The sequence below is a fragment of the Bos indicus x Bos taurus genome, chromosome 4, assembly GCF_003369695.1.
Source record: "Bos indicus x Bos taurus breed Angus x Brahman F1 hybrid chromosome 4, Bos_hybrid_MaternalHap_v2.0, whole genome shotgun sequence".
Lineage (NCBI taxonomy): Eukaryota > Metazoa > Chordata > Mammalia > Artiodactyla > Bovidae > Bos > Bos indicus x Bos taurus.
In genome coordinates, this window is record NC_040079.1 from 87,916,426 (window position 1) to 87,932,318 (window position 15,893).

General features: G+C 37.2%; 2 protein-coding genes and 1 pseudogene across 5 annotated transcripts in view; 1 reads left to right on the forward strand and 2 right to left on the reverse strand.

Annotated features, from left to right (window-relative positions):
- The window catches only part of FAM126A (family with sequence similarity 126 member A), a 215,339-nt gene that overhangs the window by 37,058 nt on the left and 162,388 nt on the right, over window positions 1–15,893 (forward strand). The gene's annotated exons all lie outside the window — the stretch shown is intronic.
- KLHL7 (kelch like family member 7) overlaps window positions 1–15,893 on the reverse strand; it is a 55,748-nt gene that overhangs the window by 31,406 nt on the left and 8,449 nt on the right. For 3 of the 4 annotated variants that reach the window (XM_027539932.1, XM_027539934.1, XM_027539935.1), the window contains exons 2-6: window positions 7,496–7,598; window positions 6,491–6,584; window positions 6,091–6,215; window positions 3,114–3,289; window positions 1,010–1,184 (exon numbers count right to left, since the gene is read on the reverse strand). In XM_027539932.1, the coding sequence (XP_027395733.1) occupies window positions 1,010–1,184; window positions 3,114–3,289; window positions 6,091–6,215; window positions 6,491–6,584; window positions 7,496–7,598 (673 nt within the window). Of the gene's footprint in view, window positions 1–1,009; window positions 1,185–3,113; window positions 3,290–6,090; window positions 6,216–6,490; window positions 6,585–7,495; window positions 7,599–11,862; window positions 11,994–15,893 lie in introns of all 4 variants that reach the window. The other variant, XM_027539933.1, reaches the window with a different exon arrangement.
- Window positions 5,537–5,901, reverse strand: LOC113891628 (annotated as a pseudogene).

A 15,893-nucleotide genomic window follows, 5' to 3' on the forward strand; every position in this document is an offset into this window, starting at 1 on the left:
AATGCCAGTGTGATAACTAAAAAAAGATGAAAACCAAGGTACATTACTGTGACCCTTCAAAATACCAGGGATTAAAAGAAAATAAAGTGTTACATGCTTACAAGGAGGCATACTAAATAAACTGGCATCAGATTTCTCAAAAGTAACACTGGAAGCTAGTAAACAATGGAAAATGCCTTAAAATTCTAACTGGAAATGATTTTTCAACATAATTCTATACCTAGTTTAACTATCCTTCAACATTTTATGATAAAATAAAGATGTGATTTGTCAAATTTCCAAATATTTACTGATCATATACTCTTTCTCAGGAAGCTTTTAAGGATATGTGCAATCAAACAGAATTTAGGAAGGGGAAGACGTGCGTTTGAGGAAAATAGTGAAATCTAACTTAGGAAAAGAGTGAAAGAACATCCCAGGATGGCAGAGAAGTCCCAGGATGAGAACTGTGTCTTAAGTTTACACCTACAATGCAAACACTTCATACTGAAACAGGCAGAAAGAAGGCTCTATCAACAGTGTTGCCAAAGAAAGAAAAGCAACAGATTGTTTAATTGTACAATTTTATTAAGTGGCATTTTACAGAGGGGTTGGAACTCAAGTCTGCAAGTCAAGAAAAATTAAGTGCATCAAAAAAGAATGTGGCAAAAAATGTGCTCCAGGTGCAACAAACCAACATTTTTCTTCAAAAAAGAAAATGTGATCACAGTACACTACTTAGCTCAATTATTTTAAAAGGAAATAAAACACATAAAATGAAAGTTGCTATACATGAAAGGAGACAAAGTCTAATTTTTTACCTTCTATCCCAGGTGTTCCTATAAAATAACGGATGGGGCTAAGTTCCTTCCAGATAGACAGTTGAGAATCCCAATAGATTAACTATACAGAAGGGCTAAGTCTCAAGTGTTTCTCCCTGGCTGCCCCATCTGGTCCAATCTGAAGGGTTTTAAGTCCATGAGAAACTGGCTAGATGATCAGGTTATAAATGGATATTAAGGAAACTTACTTATCACCATTTTAAGGCATTCGGGATTATCTTGAATAAGTGGTTCGGCTTGTACTGTTTTACTTAAGAAATTCTTTGAGATAAGAGGAAACCTGACTTTAGCAAGGATGTCAACCATAAAAGGCTGGCGATTAGGTTCATCATATTTCAACCACCTGACTGCAGCATCATAAACCTAAGGGGAGAAAAACAGCATGGTAAAATTTTCAGATGGCAGCAGCACTTCCAATTATCTATGTTTACTCTCCCAGTGAAGGGAAAGAATCTCATTAAGACATAACTGCTTACCCCAAATATCTTATTCAGATACTTGTTTTCATCCCCAAATACCCATCTTTACTTCAGAACAGTTTACACAATGCTCTAGAGATTCTTCTAGGTAATATGCTTTATAGAACTTACTACTACTGCATAATGTAACGATAAGGAGGATGTTGAATACATATTTTTAAATTGCTTTTAAACAAAATATAACTTCTGTTTTGGAAGGAGATATGATATACATTTCCCACTGAAAAAAATCTATTGATCAATGCTAGTTTCAATATTTGCTTATATGGTACCAGGAAAATGTGTTATTTCCTCAGAGGCCTTCTACCCCAAGAGATATGAAGGTCATCTAAGATTTTGTTTCAATCTAATATTCCTGAATTATGAACTGATAGACCTATGTGCTTTCCACAAACTTTATGATATAAAAATTCTATACATATAGAAGGAAATTAGAGTATTTATGTAAGAATTGCTTTCTAAAATAAATAATTCCTTTAACTACCAAAAAAGTGCCAAGTTTATTAACATAATTTGATCTACAAATCACTAGTTTAAACACACTGAAAAAAGTCTAGTATTTCATATACCACATACTTTTAGGTCATATTAATAAGGCCTAAGTTTAATTTCCCCATGAGTCAGTTAAATTTTTTTATAGGAATTAGTCTTTTATTTTTAAATAAGTTCTTTATTGGGATAGTTTTTGATTTACAGAAAAATTGGAAAGATAGTGTAGAGAGTTCCCATATACCCTGCACTTAGATGCTAACTGGTACATTAGTATAAAACTCTCATCATAAATAATGAATAAATGTTGATACATTAAGGTCCATACTTTAAAAAAATCCTTTAGTTTGTCTACTTTTCTTTTTCTGTTCCTCAATTCCAAAGAAGATACATTACATTTAGTCATCATATCACCTTAGGCTCTTCTGCTGCTGCTAAGTCACTTCAGTCGTGTCCGACTTTGTGCGATCCCATAGATGGCAGCCCACCAGGCTCCGCCATCCCTGGGATTTTCCAGGCAAGAACACTGGAGTGGGCTGCCATTTCCTTCTCCAATGCATGAAAGTGAAAAGTGAAAGTGAAGTCACTCAGTCCTGTCCGACTCTTCACGACCCCATGGATTGCAGCCAACCAGGCCTCTCTGTCCACGGGGTTTTCCAGGCAAGAGTACTAGAGTGGGTGCCATCGCCTTCTCTGTAGGCTCTTCTAGACTATGACAGATTCTCAGACCTTCCTTGTTTTTGACAATTTTTGATAGTTGTGAGTTCTAATCAGTATAGACTGTCTCTCAATCTAGGTTATCTCATGATTAGGCTGGGGCTATAGTTTTTTTGGGAGGAAGACAGAGATGACATGCTAGTCTCATTATATTAAGGGTATGTGCTATCAACATGGTATCACTGATTTCCATGTTATATAATACATTATCACAAACTTTTTGACTTAAATTACAGAGAAGGATGGGGAACTGAAAACAGAGATTAAATGTCTGCATATTAAAGCATTACCCCATCTAGCTCCCAGCGCTGCACCCAGCTTACACCTCTGACAGTTTATCTGACAGTTCTGGAGATCACAGTCCAAAGTGGGTCACACCCTGGGCAAAAATCAAGGTGTCAGCAAGGCTGCCTGAAGGCCTAGAGGCGAAACCATTTTCCTGACTTTCCTAACATCCAGCAGCCATGAAACAGAATTTGGAATACTCTAGTGTAAATACTGTCTCTCCTAATATGATTTTTTTCTTTGTCATGTATTCAAAAATGAAGTGTAAGAAATTCATAGGAACATTTTTACTAAGAATAATGTGGGAAGGCAATTTAGTTACCTGATCCTCTGCTCTCACAGTCAGAGTGTCCTGGTTGAGGAGATGTGTAACTCGCTTGACATCAAGTTGTAGAAATTCATCAGTTTTATAAACTTCAGTAAAATGCTGATGAATAAAGTCATCCGCAGTTGCTTTCAATTCAGGACAGTCTAGACACTCTGCTAATACACTTATACCTGAAGATAGAAAATAAATGAACCAAAATACCTTAAAGATACAGTAATTGACTCTAGGAAAATGAGATAATAAATTTCATAAATCTTTTCCATTGATTTGTCTATTGTTATGCCAGCATGATATCATCTTATATGTGGCTGAATTTGGTACTTGGTAGGACAGACCCTCTTCAATGTTTTTTCAAACTTTTCTTGGCTACAAGTAAAACATTTTCTCTTGCAAATAAATTTTAAAATAAGCTTATAATGTTCTACTTTTTAAAAATTCTAATATGTCTTCAATTAGAGTTGCTAAATATTTGGATTACTTTAGGGACAGTTGACAGATCTCCACTTAGATTTTTTTAGTGATCTTCAATGTAATTAATTGATTATTAATGTTATATATCAGGAATCTGCAAAATACTGTCCATGAGCCAAATTATTCACCTCTAGCTGTAGCGTCAGCAGCTAAGAATATTTTTCCTATTTTTAAAGGGTTGTGAAAAAAGGGAGAGTAGGGGAGAGAAAGAAGGAGGGGAATGTACTAACCAATAAGATGGCGTGCTATATACTCATGGTAAGCAGTCGGCTACATATGAATGTTTAGGCTCCCAATAGGGAAATGATACTATCACCAAAAACCAGTATTTATTTATTAATTAATTTTTGGCAGTTGAATTTGTGGTTATTATATAACCAAATAATCATGTGGATCAATAAAATATGAATGTGAAAAGTAGTTGTTTCTATGAAGACTAATTCTAAGGTGTTAAGACAGACTTGAAATAGCTCACATCAAGCATGACCAAGACAACTGATAAAATCTAAGAAAACACTGCAAAATTCTAGAAGGATTCTGTCATCAGACTTCTTGCTGAGTTATCAATTTGTTTTAAGGAAATTAAGAATAAAAAATCATAGATGATATATTATTGGTGTGACTTATGTAAGACAGATTTAGGTAAAATCAGTATTTATAGAGTTGGGCTTAGCATCAAACAGTAGCAGACTGCTATATTTATATTACATGAAAATGCAATCTTTACAATTGATAAAAACCTTCTTTAACCACTTACTACATTAATGAAATTTAAATTAGCCAACTAACTACTGTTCTGATTATGCCAAATAAGGAAATTTCTATTGTTACCGTATTTTTTCTTGACTGCACTGATGGAAACCTTCAGCACCAAATAAGGAAATTTCTATTGTTACCATATTTTTTCTTGACTGCACTGATGGAAACCTTCAGCACAAAATTGAACACTAGCATGTTTCCATGCAAAGAATATTTGCTATCAGTTTCAGATACATATAGATTAACTATTTTATTTCTAGTTTAAGAGTTTTCATAAATATAGGAATGAGTACTGAAATACAAAAGTGCCTTCAGCATCTGTTGCTATGGCTTTAAGTATTTTTATATAAGTATAGCATGTTGCTGCTGCTGCTGCTAAGTCGCTTCAGTCGGGTCCAACTCTGTGCAACCCCATAGACGGCAGCCCACCAGGCTCCCCCGTCCCTGGGATTTTCCAGGCAAGAACACTGGAGTGGGTTGCCATTTCCTTCTCAAATGCATGTTAGCGTAGTAAATTATGTTTGTTTTTTTAACACTGAATCATTCTGGCATTTCTAAAGTAAATCCTTGCTCCTCTTCCTATACACACAAAAAATCATTGCTGAGGTTATTTTTTATTTTGGAAAATGCTGATACAGTATTTTCTGGCTTGTTTCTGCTGAGGTTAATAGGTTCTCCCTAAAAGCAGAGACATTACTTTGCCAACAAAGGTCCGTCTAGTCAAGGTTTTTCCTGTGGTCATGTATGGATGTGAGAGTTGGGCTGTGAAGAAAGTTGAGCACCAAAGAATTGATGCTTTTGAAGTGTGGTGTTGGAGAAGACTCTTGAAAGTCCCTTGGACTGCAAGGAGATCCAACCAGTCCATTCTGAAGGAGATCAGCCCTGGGTGTTCTTTGGAAGGAATGATGCTAAAGCTGAAACTCCAGTACTTTGGCCACCTCATGCGAAGAGTTGACTCATTGGAAAAGACTCTGATGCTGGGAGGGATTGGGGGCAGGAGAAGGGGACGACAGAGGATGAGATGGCTGGATGGCATCACTGACTCGATGGACGTGAGTCTGCGTGAACTCTGGGAGTTCGTGATGGACAGGGAGGCCTGGTGTGCTGCGATTCATGGGGTCGCAAAGTTGGACATGACTGAGTGACTGAACTGAACTGAATCTCCTCTTTTTTTTTTTTTTTGGCTATTACAAAAGTTTATGTAACAAAAAAGTAAGAAAATGTACACAACCCAATTTTTCTGGTAGTAAAATGTGGAGAGGGGACACATGGAAGCGTTGATTTCTCTGGTGAACACAGCCATTGTTCATACTCGTTCCAAGGCTTCTAACATGATGATACTATTTCCTCGTATTACCACCATTCCAATATTGTTCTGTTGCCCACTAGTTGCCATCTCCACACATTCATCTATCACAAGATTCATAAAGGGATCAAATCCCCACAATATTCCTTGGACATGTCTGCCACCATTTAATTTTAATGATAACTTCTTGTCCATAAATTTCTTCAACTTGGGAGGGTGTGCTTTGCTCATGTCTACTCCACTGAATCTCCTCTTAAAATATATTCCTGCAAAATTTTTTAGTGAACATCTCAAGATTAAATAAGGAAAAAAGAAGATTAAACAAGGATACTTAAAACCATGCCTTTTTTCTTTATTAAAATACAAATTAAAGTGTTTATTTTATTTTATTATTTTTTTAAAGTGTTTTTTTTTAATAGGAATCTCATTTCTTACCAAGACAGTTTGAAGCATCAACTTGTTCTTTCAAAAAATCAACACACATTTTCTTCACAGGTTCAATCTGGTACTGATTTGCTGCATCTAATAAGGACTGAACATTGTTGCTATTCACAGAAATTCTGTAAATAAGGTGAAATGAATATTAATATCCTACAATTTATTGTTTAAATAATGCTGTGGTAAAATGTATCCTACTGGCCCCTAAAATTAAACAAAAAAATTAAGATTTTTCAGCCTTTGAACTAGTATAGCATAGGATCCTCAAACCCCACCCCTACCACCCTTATAGTTTTTCATTCTGAAGAATGTGGAACACACCAACTTGTTATAATAATACTTTTCCATGGCAGATCCTGACCTTACTTCTCCACAGCAGAAATGATCCTTAACTTACCTAGCTGTATAAGCAAATTCCACAAGTTGTTCAATAATGTCAGGTTCAGCATCTTTGAGCTCCACTTCAAAGGACTTTGATTCAAGCATGTTAGCTAATACAAAGAGAAGAAACATAAGTGGCATAAGTACTTCCATGAGTCTAACTGAAGAACCAGATCATTCTAGGCTGTGTTAAATGTTAGAGAAAAATAGCATGACAGACACCTCTCTGAAAGAAAACACCCTAGAAAGCCCACCCACCACTGCCCTATAATAAATGCAAATTAATTCTCCATACTTGAGATGTGCCTTAAAATAAGATATTAGTCAATTAGTGTACTTAAAAAAAAAAGGCCAAGTAAACAGAAAGACATAAATCTAGATTCAGTATTTCCCCAACTCCTACATTAATTTGGTAGCATTCTCTTAAATTGCTATGGGAAAAATGCCTCTGATACAGCTGGAACAGACCTATAAAAACAATGACAATTAAATATACATAGTCAGCTTTCAACAGCAAGGCTCTCTCTCATTCTTCCCCAAAACCCTAGTAGGTAGCCAGGGCATTAAAGAGAAAACTTGAGGCAGATATATTATATAACTTGATCAAGCTCATAAGCAGTACTAAGTAGAAGAACCAGGACTCGGACCCAATTCTCAACTCCAAAATATGGCTTTTTTTAGTATGTTATATTTCATTTTTCATTTTATTTCATTTAACTTGCTAGATAAAATGCCATAAGACTTATCTGCTCCTTTGCCTTTTCATCTGAGATTAAGAAAAAAACCCAGTATTCAACTAGAAGCTGTACATTCATTAATAAACACTTAGGGGCCTTTAGGGCTAACAAAAGGACAGGTCTCCTTCGAGCAATCATCACCATGACCACTCTTCAATCTCTTCACTGTTCTATGGCCTTAAGTGCTTTTAAAACTGGCATATTAAATATGAAAATGGCATATTTCCATTTAGACTTCACCTAAATCTCAGAAAAAATATTATGTTTCATCTTCAGATACTTACTTGTGAACATTAAGTTAAAAAAATGACTGGCTGCAGCAAGGACAACACGATGAGCAGGTATCTTTCTTTCCTGGACCATAAGGATCACATCACACAGCGTTTTCTAATCAAGAGAGAAATAAATACAATTAAAAAGGGCTCAATGGGAATGGCTAGGCAAAGGAAAAAACAGGTGCTGACCAAATGCTTTATCTCTATTTTCCAATTAAATCCAGTATTTCCCCAGCACAGATCTTGTTTATAATGTAAAATCTATTTACGAAGGACTTACAGAGTTGCTGTCATGAGTTTGGTGTATCAAAATCTGGCACTAAAGCTCCCAATAATCAGAAAAAAAAAAAAGATCTTTAAAATCAGAAAAAAAAAGTATGAACCTTTGCGGGAAGCCAATTTTTTATTTTTAATCTGACACTAATTCTAAGATGTTTCTCATAGCGAGATTTTACGGGGACATTAAATGACAACGTCCTTGGTGGTTTTTCAAACAAAACAATATACTTTTAAAAAACTGTCCTTGATAAAATGTAGAGTACACACTGCATTTTCCAAGAAAGTTGCCTTCACAGACCTAACCCGAAACAGGAACAACTCAGAACATAGAGTAGATGAACCAAGTGTCCACTGAGCACTCTTTCCTTAAATAACACTTCTCTAATATGCACTTCTGATAAGACCTGGAGAGCAGCCACTTTTAAATTGTGATATCTAACCAAGGGCAAATGTGTCACTGTAGGTTACTGAAAGAAGGCAAATCTAGATTGTATACTTAAAAGTGTTAGAAACATGGGGAACATTAAAGTTTAAGATTTACTTTACTTACTTAAAGATGAGTTTCAAGAAAAAAGAAATGTCTTATTTATCAAATAAAATTTCAATTTCTTAATGAAGTTAAAGATATAATGTATAGATTTGGCTCAGAAAAAAATATGTAAAGCACTCTCTTAGGCACTGGGAATACGAGGCAAATAATATTTTCAGAGTAATAGTACTCACAAATCTCAATAATGGCCCAATAGCTCAGAAGATATGGAATTTTGCAAATTTAGGTATTTTACTAAAACTACTGATAATAGTTTCTGATAGATAAATCACTATTTCCTACATTACTATTCCACGAATAAAAACCCAAATAAGATAGTGCACTTAGAATGAGAAAAGAATGGGTCCCATTTTTTTAGAACCCTAAAAATGGGTTCTTAGTGGGCTAAGAAATGAACATTTCATTCTTACAGCTTACTTAAGGACTTTTTTTTTTTAAGCTTCCCTGGTGGTGCAGACAGTAAAGAAACTGCCTGCAAATGTGGGAGACCAGAGTTTGATCCCTGGTTTGGGAAGATCCCCTGGAGAAGGAAATGTCAATCCCCTCCAGGATTCTTGTCTGGGGGAATTACATGGATGGAGGAGCCTGGTGGGCCACAGTCCATGGGTTCACCAAGAGTCAGACACGACTGAGCAACTAACACTACTGGGAACTACAGACTATTGCTTAGACATTATATGCAGATCATAATTAAAGCCACTGTTACTCCAATAATGTCTTACATTTTTATTTCCATTTATTGGGGAAGGCGTACAGAATAGGCATAGCTTGCAGGTGATTTTGCTGCACCAAAAAATACTAGGTTGCAAAACCAAGCCAATTATTTGGTTACCATCAAAAACAAGCTGATCAAGTTTGCTTAAGAGGAAGAAAGAGAAAAAGACAGGGAGAAGTGAGGGAGGGAAGGAAAGAAAAAAAGAGGAAGAAAGAATACTGACAGAATAGCAAGCAAATTAGATAGGAGAGGGACCTATGGCTGCTGACGGGAAGTTCCAGAAAATGTCAGGTTAAACTGAAAAGCAGCAAAAAACCTTCCCAAGGCATACTTGGGGATGGGAAATGTTAGTGCAGTGAATTAACAGACACAGAAGAAGTCAGGGAAATCAGAGGGCTCTTTGTACAATTTAGTCTTAGTCTAAGATTAATCTCTAGCTGGATATAAATGTGTACAGCAAGTGGGAGGAGGTGAAACGGGAGCAATCGTTTACATCCAAATGGTCCATTTATTTGACTGGACTACAACAGATTAATAGGTCCTATTCAACAAGAAATGGGACTGACCTAAAGAGAGAGGTCCCTCCTGCTATCTATCCTTGGGGAAGAAGGGTATGCACAAATAGGAAATGGGAAGAGACAGAGACTCAGGAAGCTGGAGAATGAAAGCCCGAAGTGAACAGAACAGAAACTTAAACAAAACTACCTTTTGAACAACATATCTTCACTGGATTAAACAAACCAAAAAACCTTGCAATTTCTGTTTATGTCCTCCCATATTTGTTAGATCTTTGTATTTATTATTTTCAGCTTTTGAATCTTAAGTCTCTTATAAAAGCATAATTTTTGTGTAACTTTGCCTGAGGGTCCCACAAAGATAATTTTTAATAGAGTTTAACATAATCCTGTTTATCACTAATAACTTAATTTCATTTTACATATGCTATCTTTTTAAATGCTATTTATTATTTCCTTGCTATCTTTTTTTTTTTTTTAACTGTCAGTTGTTACTTTGGTCACATATTCTTTGCTTTTTTTCCTCTTTCAGGGACTTACATAGAGTCTGTCAAGTATTTGCAAACTGAGTCCAGCAGGGTATTGTTCTAGGCATGCAAGAAGGGTTCAAGAACAATATATCTATTAATGTAATTCATCATACTGATGGGTTAAAAGAGAAATTTTTCACATAGAAAAGCTTTAATATATGGCAAAAGGGTGTGTGATAATATTAAAAATTCATTTCCTAAGATTCTTTAATAAAGAAAATGATGTGTCTGTATGCTTAAGGTCATTCATCAGAATCAACAGCAAACATCACATTTAATAGTGAAACAGAAGAGGCATTCTCATTAAAGTTTGAAATATATATATACACATATACACACATCCTGTCACATTTTTCTGGAATTTTTAGCCATATCAGTACAGAAATAAAGATAAATCAATTTAACACTAGAACTCATATTGAAAGTCAGTAAAGTAGCTAGACAAAGAAGATAAATATGAAAAGGCAATTAGATGTAATATGTCATTAAAAAAACCACACAAATTAGAAAAAAAATCCTAATCACAGCAGTAAGAAAATAATTAAATATCGAGAAATAAATCTAAACAATGTGAGGGACCTACATTAATGGGAATTTGGCATATGATAAAGATACCATTTCAAGTATGTGGTGAGGAGGTGGGGCACAGGTAATGTTTAAGGCAGTGAAATTATTTTGCTTGATACTCTTAACAATGAATATATGTCATTATACATCTGTCAAAACCACAGAATGTACAAAAAACGAACTCTAAGATACACTATAGTTAATAATTTAACAAGGCCTCATCCAGTTTAACAAATGCCTCACACTCAGACAAGATGTTAATAAGAGGGGAAACTGGGGCAAGGGGATGAAAGGAGTAAATGGAAAGTACTTTCCGCTGAATTTTTCTGTTAAAACTGCTCTAAAAAAAATTAAGTTTAATTTAAAAAAGGTGGTGAGAGATTTGATAACTGACAAAATGGTATTGGAGTGGCTGTTACCAATTTATGAGAAAATAAATAATAGTTTTCTCTCTCATAAAGTGCTCTCTCTTCCTCTGGTGAAGGTAAGTACTGGGAAGGAAGTCTCAGTCCTTTTCTCCATCCATCGCTGGTGGAAGAGTGACTGCAGGATGAGCAAGAGCATAGCAGAGGTCACTGACCACACGGAGCCAGGTTTCCCAGCTCACTCTTCCAGGAATCTGCTCCCCCAACAGAACTGAATTCACTGGGACAGGCTTGCCTCCGTCTGTGGCAGGAGAGGACTGTTTCCATTCCTCAGCTGCTCTGCCTCAGATTGGGTGGGAAAGTTTTTAGTTAAGGGGGAGAAGAGGAGGAAGCCCACTTTATGCTCAAGTCAAGGCCATGCTCACTAGTCTTTCGCCATTAATTTATGTCTCCTGTGTCTATTTCTGAAATATTTAGAACCAGAAGAAGAGGGTCCCTCAAACCACTATGGATAGACACTCAAACCAAGGCAAACAGCAACTCTGGGGCTGCTTTAGGGTTTGCAAGTATTAGGCACTTTTGTGGGGAAAGTCCTTTGGCTTGAAAAGACTCCCCTCAAAACTCCCCTAAAGGCAAGCATTTTAGACATGCGTTTGTGGAATGACCTTTTGCTCTCTTTAGGTAGTTGCCAGACAGGACTGCAAAAAGGCACTTTAGGTTCCTGTAAGTTCCACAGCATTGCATGAGGTTCTAGCTTTCTGCGGTATGTGCTGGCGTTAGGAGAAGGCATGCAAGCAGCAGTCCCAAATTCTGTTCTTCACTGTATCCCAAGGAGAGGACTGAGGAATGACTAACCTTTGGATTTATGTGGCTTGTCAACAAGGTTCTGCAATCAGTCCCTCCCAGCGTGAATTCAAGTTGACCCTGGGTACAGATCCCTGAGTAGACTGTAGATTCAACTATAGTTGGGTGGTGGATTTAAATCACTGAAAGGATAAATGAAAATGGAACCCTTATTACACAGGAATAAATCATCATTTTGGATTGAGATTTACTAGAAAAGCCTCAGGGAAGCCCAGAAAAGCCTCAACAAAGCAATAATAAACCCAAAGGTTAAGAGAAAAAAATAATTTACATGACTTTAGAAATCTTTTTTGTTCAGAAAAACAGCACTGGGCTTAAATACATGTATAATCAGGATAAGGCAAGTGGGAAAGTAAAAGAAAAACAAAGGAACACACCTAGATTAATAAAGGAGAAGATTTCCTTCCTTAAGGGAAATATATGACAAGCTCAAACAGCTTTGAAAAGAAAAGCAGATAAATTTTGGTGCAACTGATCTTTAAAAGATGAGATTAGAGGGGAAAAAAGGTTACTTTTGTTGTTATTTATTCAATGAAGGTGATGTGGACCAAAGAGATATATAACAAAGGAAGAAAGAATTCAGGAGACTAAACAATCTCTCTCAGAAAGAAGTTTGACCTAGGAATTTTTAATAAGATTTCTTTTAAAGCTAAAGGTAAGAAATCAAACACATAATTAAAGGACTGCCCTCGAAAGACTGGGACAGTTGTAGTAGGTGATTACAGTAAGTTCAGATTGATTTGAAAAGGGGAAATGAAGATCAGCAATAACATACTGCATGCATTATTAAATAATCTGCAAGGTGATCTGGTCAGAAGACAGGAATGGTAAATGCTCTAGTGAAACATATCTGCGAAGTTCCTGGAAATTAAGACTATGGGAGAGTACTAGGTCCCATTAAGGGGAGCCAAATAATTCAGACCTGTTAGATGCCGGGCTTTCCCGTAATTAAAATTACCTTACTGAGGGTGGTTAAGGGTTGGCAGTAAACCTAACACAGACCTCTTATATTTTCTACCATGGCGATGTCTATAGACTTTGAAAGGCACTAGAAGTAGGTTAGCAAAACATCTGGGGCCAAAATGAAAAGGAAAAGAGGCATTTGATCTCAGCAATGTTAGCTCTACAGGATAGGAAAATATTCAGCTTAAATAGGTTAGCTACTCAGTTGGGGTTGTCTGGAAGGAACAAATGGACACAAAGACACCGCCCACTTCGACACAAATAGGAAACAGAAAGGAATGCGTCTGCTACCACCAAGTTTTCCAGGCCTGGCAAACAAAAGATGAAGAAAGGCAAGGTTTCGAGGAGCACGTTGTAAAGGGCCACGGGCCTTAGAGGAGTCTGTTAAAGGTCACGATCCAGCTGAGACAAATGGAGGGGAAAAAAAGAAAAGGCTCTTCCATGAACTAAGATTAATACATAGAAGGAGATTGGATCACTCTGCTGTACGCTTGAAACTACACCGTAGAGTAACTATACTTCAATGTGTTTTATACACACATATATGTGAATATATAAGGAATTTCACAGCAGGTGAGGATTGTAATGACACAGAGGTGCAGAACAACCAGGAGGATCAGAACTGCCACAAACTGCTCTGCACAACCGCCCATTACGAATTCGAATCCCTCTCCTCCCAAACAGGAGGGAAGACTTTGTCACTAGACAAAGCTCAACTATTTTGGCACCGAGTTGCCAGGAACACAAGGTTCAAATAAATGAAAATTAATCCTAAACGTGCAGGATGGACCACAAGGAGAAAAGAGAAACTCTAGCAGAGTCAGCAGCTGAGAAACTCCGCTGGCAAATTTCCATGGAAAACAATGTATCCTATGCCAACAAAGCATTATCATGCATAGATGAAATTCCTTCTCCAGTAAACAGTGTGCCCATTAGCCTCCTCATCAAAGTGATTCCTCCAGGCTGAGTTTAGTCTTAGGGTCTATCAATTACAGACAGCTGACAAAGGCTAGCAGTCTGTCAAAATCAAAGCCAAGATTTTCTTTGAAAACTGTTTCACCAGAAACAAAGTTTCTGCTCTGATTTTGGCTGGCAACAATAACAGTGGGTTAGGACCATATTATATTGTGTCAACATCTTTTCTATTTATTGAGAGATGGGAGATGTGCTTGTATAGTTTCAAGTTTGTGGGGATGGGGGTGACACTATGCTAATCTTAAGAGTCCTGAAGACCCTCTGCCATACTGAAAACGTGACACAAACTACTTTGAAATTGGAGAAGTTCTGGAAGTGCTCAATTAACAGTCTATTCCGATGGAAGACAGCCTACACTGAAGGTGCTGGAGAAGTTATCCTGACTTGACCTTAACACTTAAGTGAATGCCTTATGGCTGACACTCAGCAGCATAAGAAAATAGGGAGAGCAGACTTTTGCATTTCAACTGCTTTAACTGACAGGGAGATTACAGATGTGGGAATTCAACAATAAGGGGGTTCATAACAGACAGACTTGGGGGATTTTGTTTTTAGTATGGAATTAGAGTACTGTCATTTGTTCACTGCAGACAATCTAGAGAGCTATGAATGACATCTTGGCTGAGAACAATTTGAGATGAGAAATGAAGTGCCCTTCCAAGTCTAGAGTTAACAGATATCTACCCATTCCACACCTTTCTGCATTCCACAGCTTTCTGGAGTAAAAAATTAAATAACTTCCTGCACCATTCACCGTTCTTCAGAGGCTACACAAAGGAACAGTCAATTGGTAGAGGATGCCCTGTCAGCATCTGAGAACAAAGCACTCTCTGTGCCAGTAACAGAACACCTAGAAGACAAAGCAAACCTGGGAATACGAACTCACAGTACTGTGTCCAGTTAACGTCTGTGAGAGAGCTGGTGCCTGGTTCAGCTCTCTAAGATTCTCAACTCAGAGAGTTTATCTGAAGATCAACAGCCAAATGAGACATAATACAACACCCTACTGACAGACGAGCAGCTACCTAGTAATCCCCCATAGGCAGCGCTTCTCTAGTGAAATAAAGTTGGAAGACGAGGCTTTGCTTGAGAAGAACACCTTGTAAATTCCAATAATCTAAATTTTATAATCTGAATACTCATGTGTCCTGCAAGAGGGGCAGTGGGGAAGACGGCTGGGCCCAAGTCCAGCATACAGAGTCCACCGTAAGACACATCTTACCTGTCCTATTGAGTAGATGGGGAACTCAAGCAGAAGTATGTGAGGAATCTCATCATTAATAAAACAGCAATGTCTTTTGTTCTAATTTAATTTTACTAGCAACTTCGCTCTTGTTGGGTAAAATTAGGAAGACAGATGTGAACTCAAGATACCTTGTGCCTTTCCTTTGAGAGAAGTGATGATCAGAAATATTCTGTTCTCAATACCACGTAGACACAGAGAGACAGACACACACAGTTTATTCTTTTTTCGGGGAAAAACCTTTGATCAGTGGTTTTCAAAGCTTTTTCTTTAAGCAGCTGAATCCATTTTCAAGTGATTTGATTTCATTTAATTTGTACAGACAGAATGGTTTCTGGCCAGAACTAGCCTGGCAACCAAGGTATGGAAGAGGCTCCCCTCACTAATACGCTTAATGATTCATTTACAAAACTTTTGTTTCTGATCTCAGCAATTAGTCCTTCTGGAGGTGGGTTGCGGTAGCAGTTTAGAGATTTGGGGACCCAGAAAAAGAATCATTTAATCAAGTGATAAAACAGCATTTCCATAGAATTCAAAGTTAAAACTGTGACCTGGCCATTTTGGCCTCCTCGTGCCACTGGGTAAAAAGTTACTACAGTGGGGTAGGTGCCTGATCCTGGCCATCAAGAAAAAAAATTGTTGCTCTTCTCCATGAGACAAAAGATGACTGGAACTCAAGGGACCCCCATTGGATTCCTTCTGGTTGTTGGGAGAAACAATCCTCTTTGGTTCTCGAGTTCCTGGACATGCTAAGAATGCAGGGTTCTGTCACTTTTTACCCAAGCCCCCATTTCTCAGGGTTTTCCTGGCAGAAAGTGACCATGACGGTGAGACAATGTCT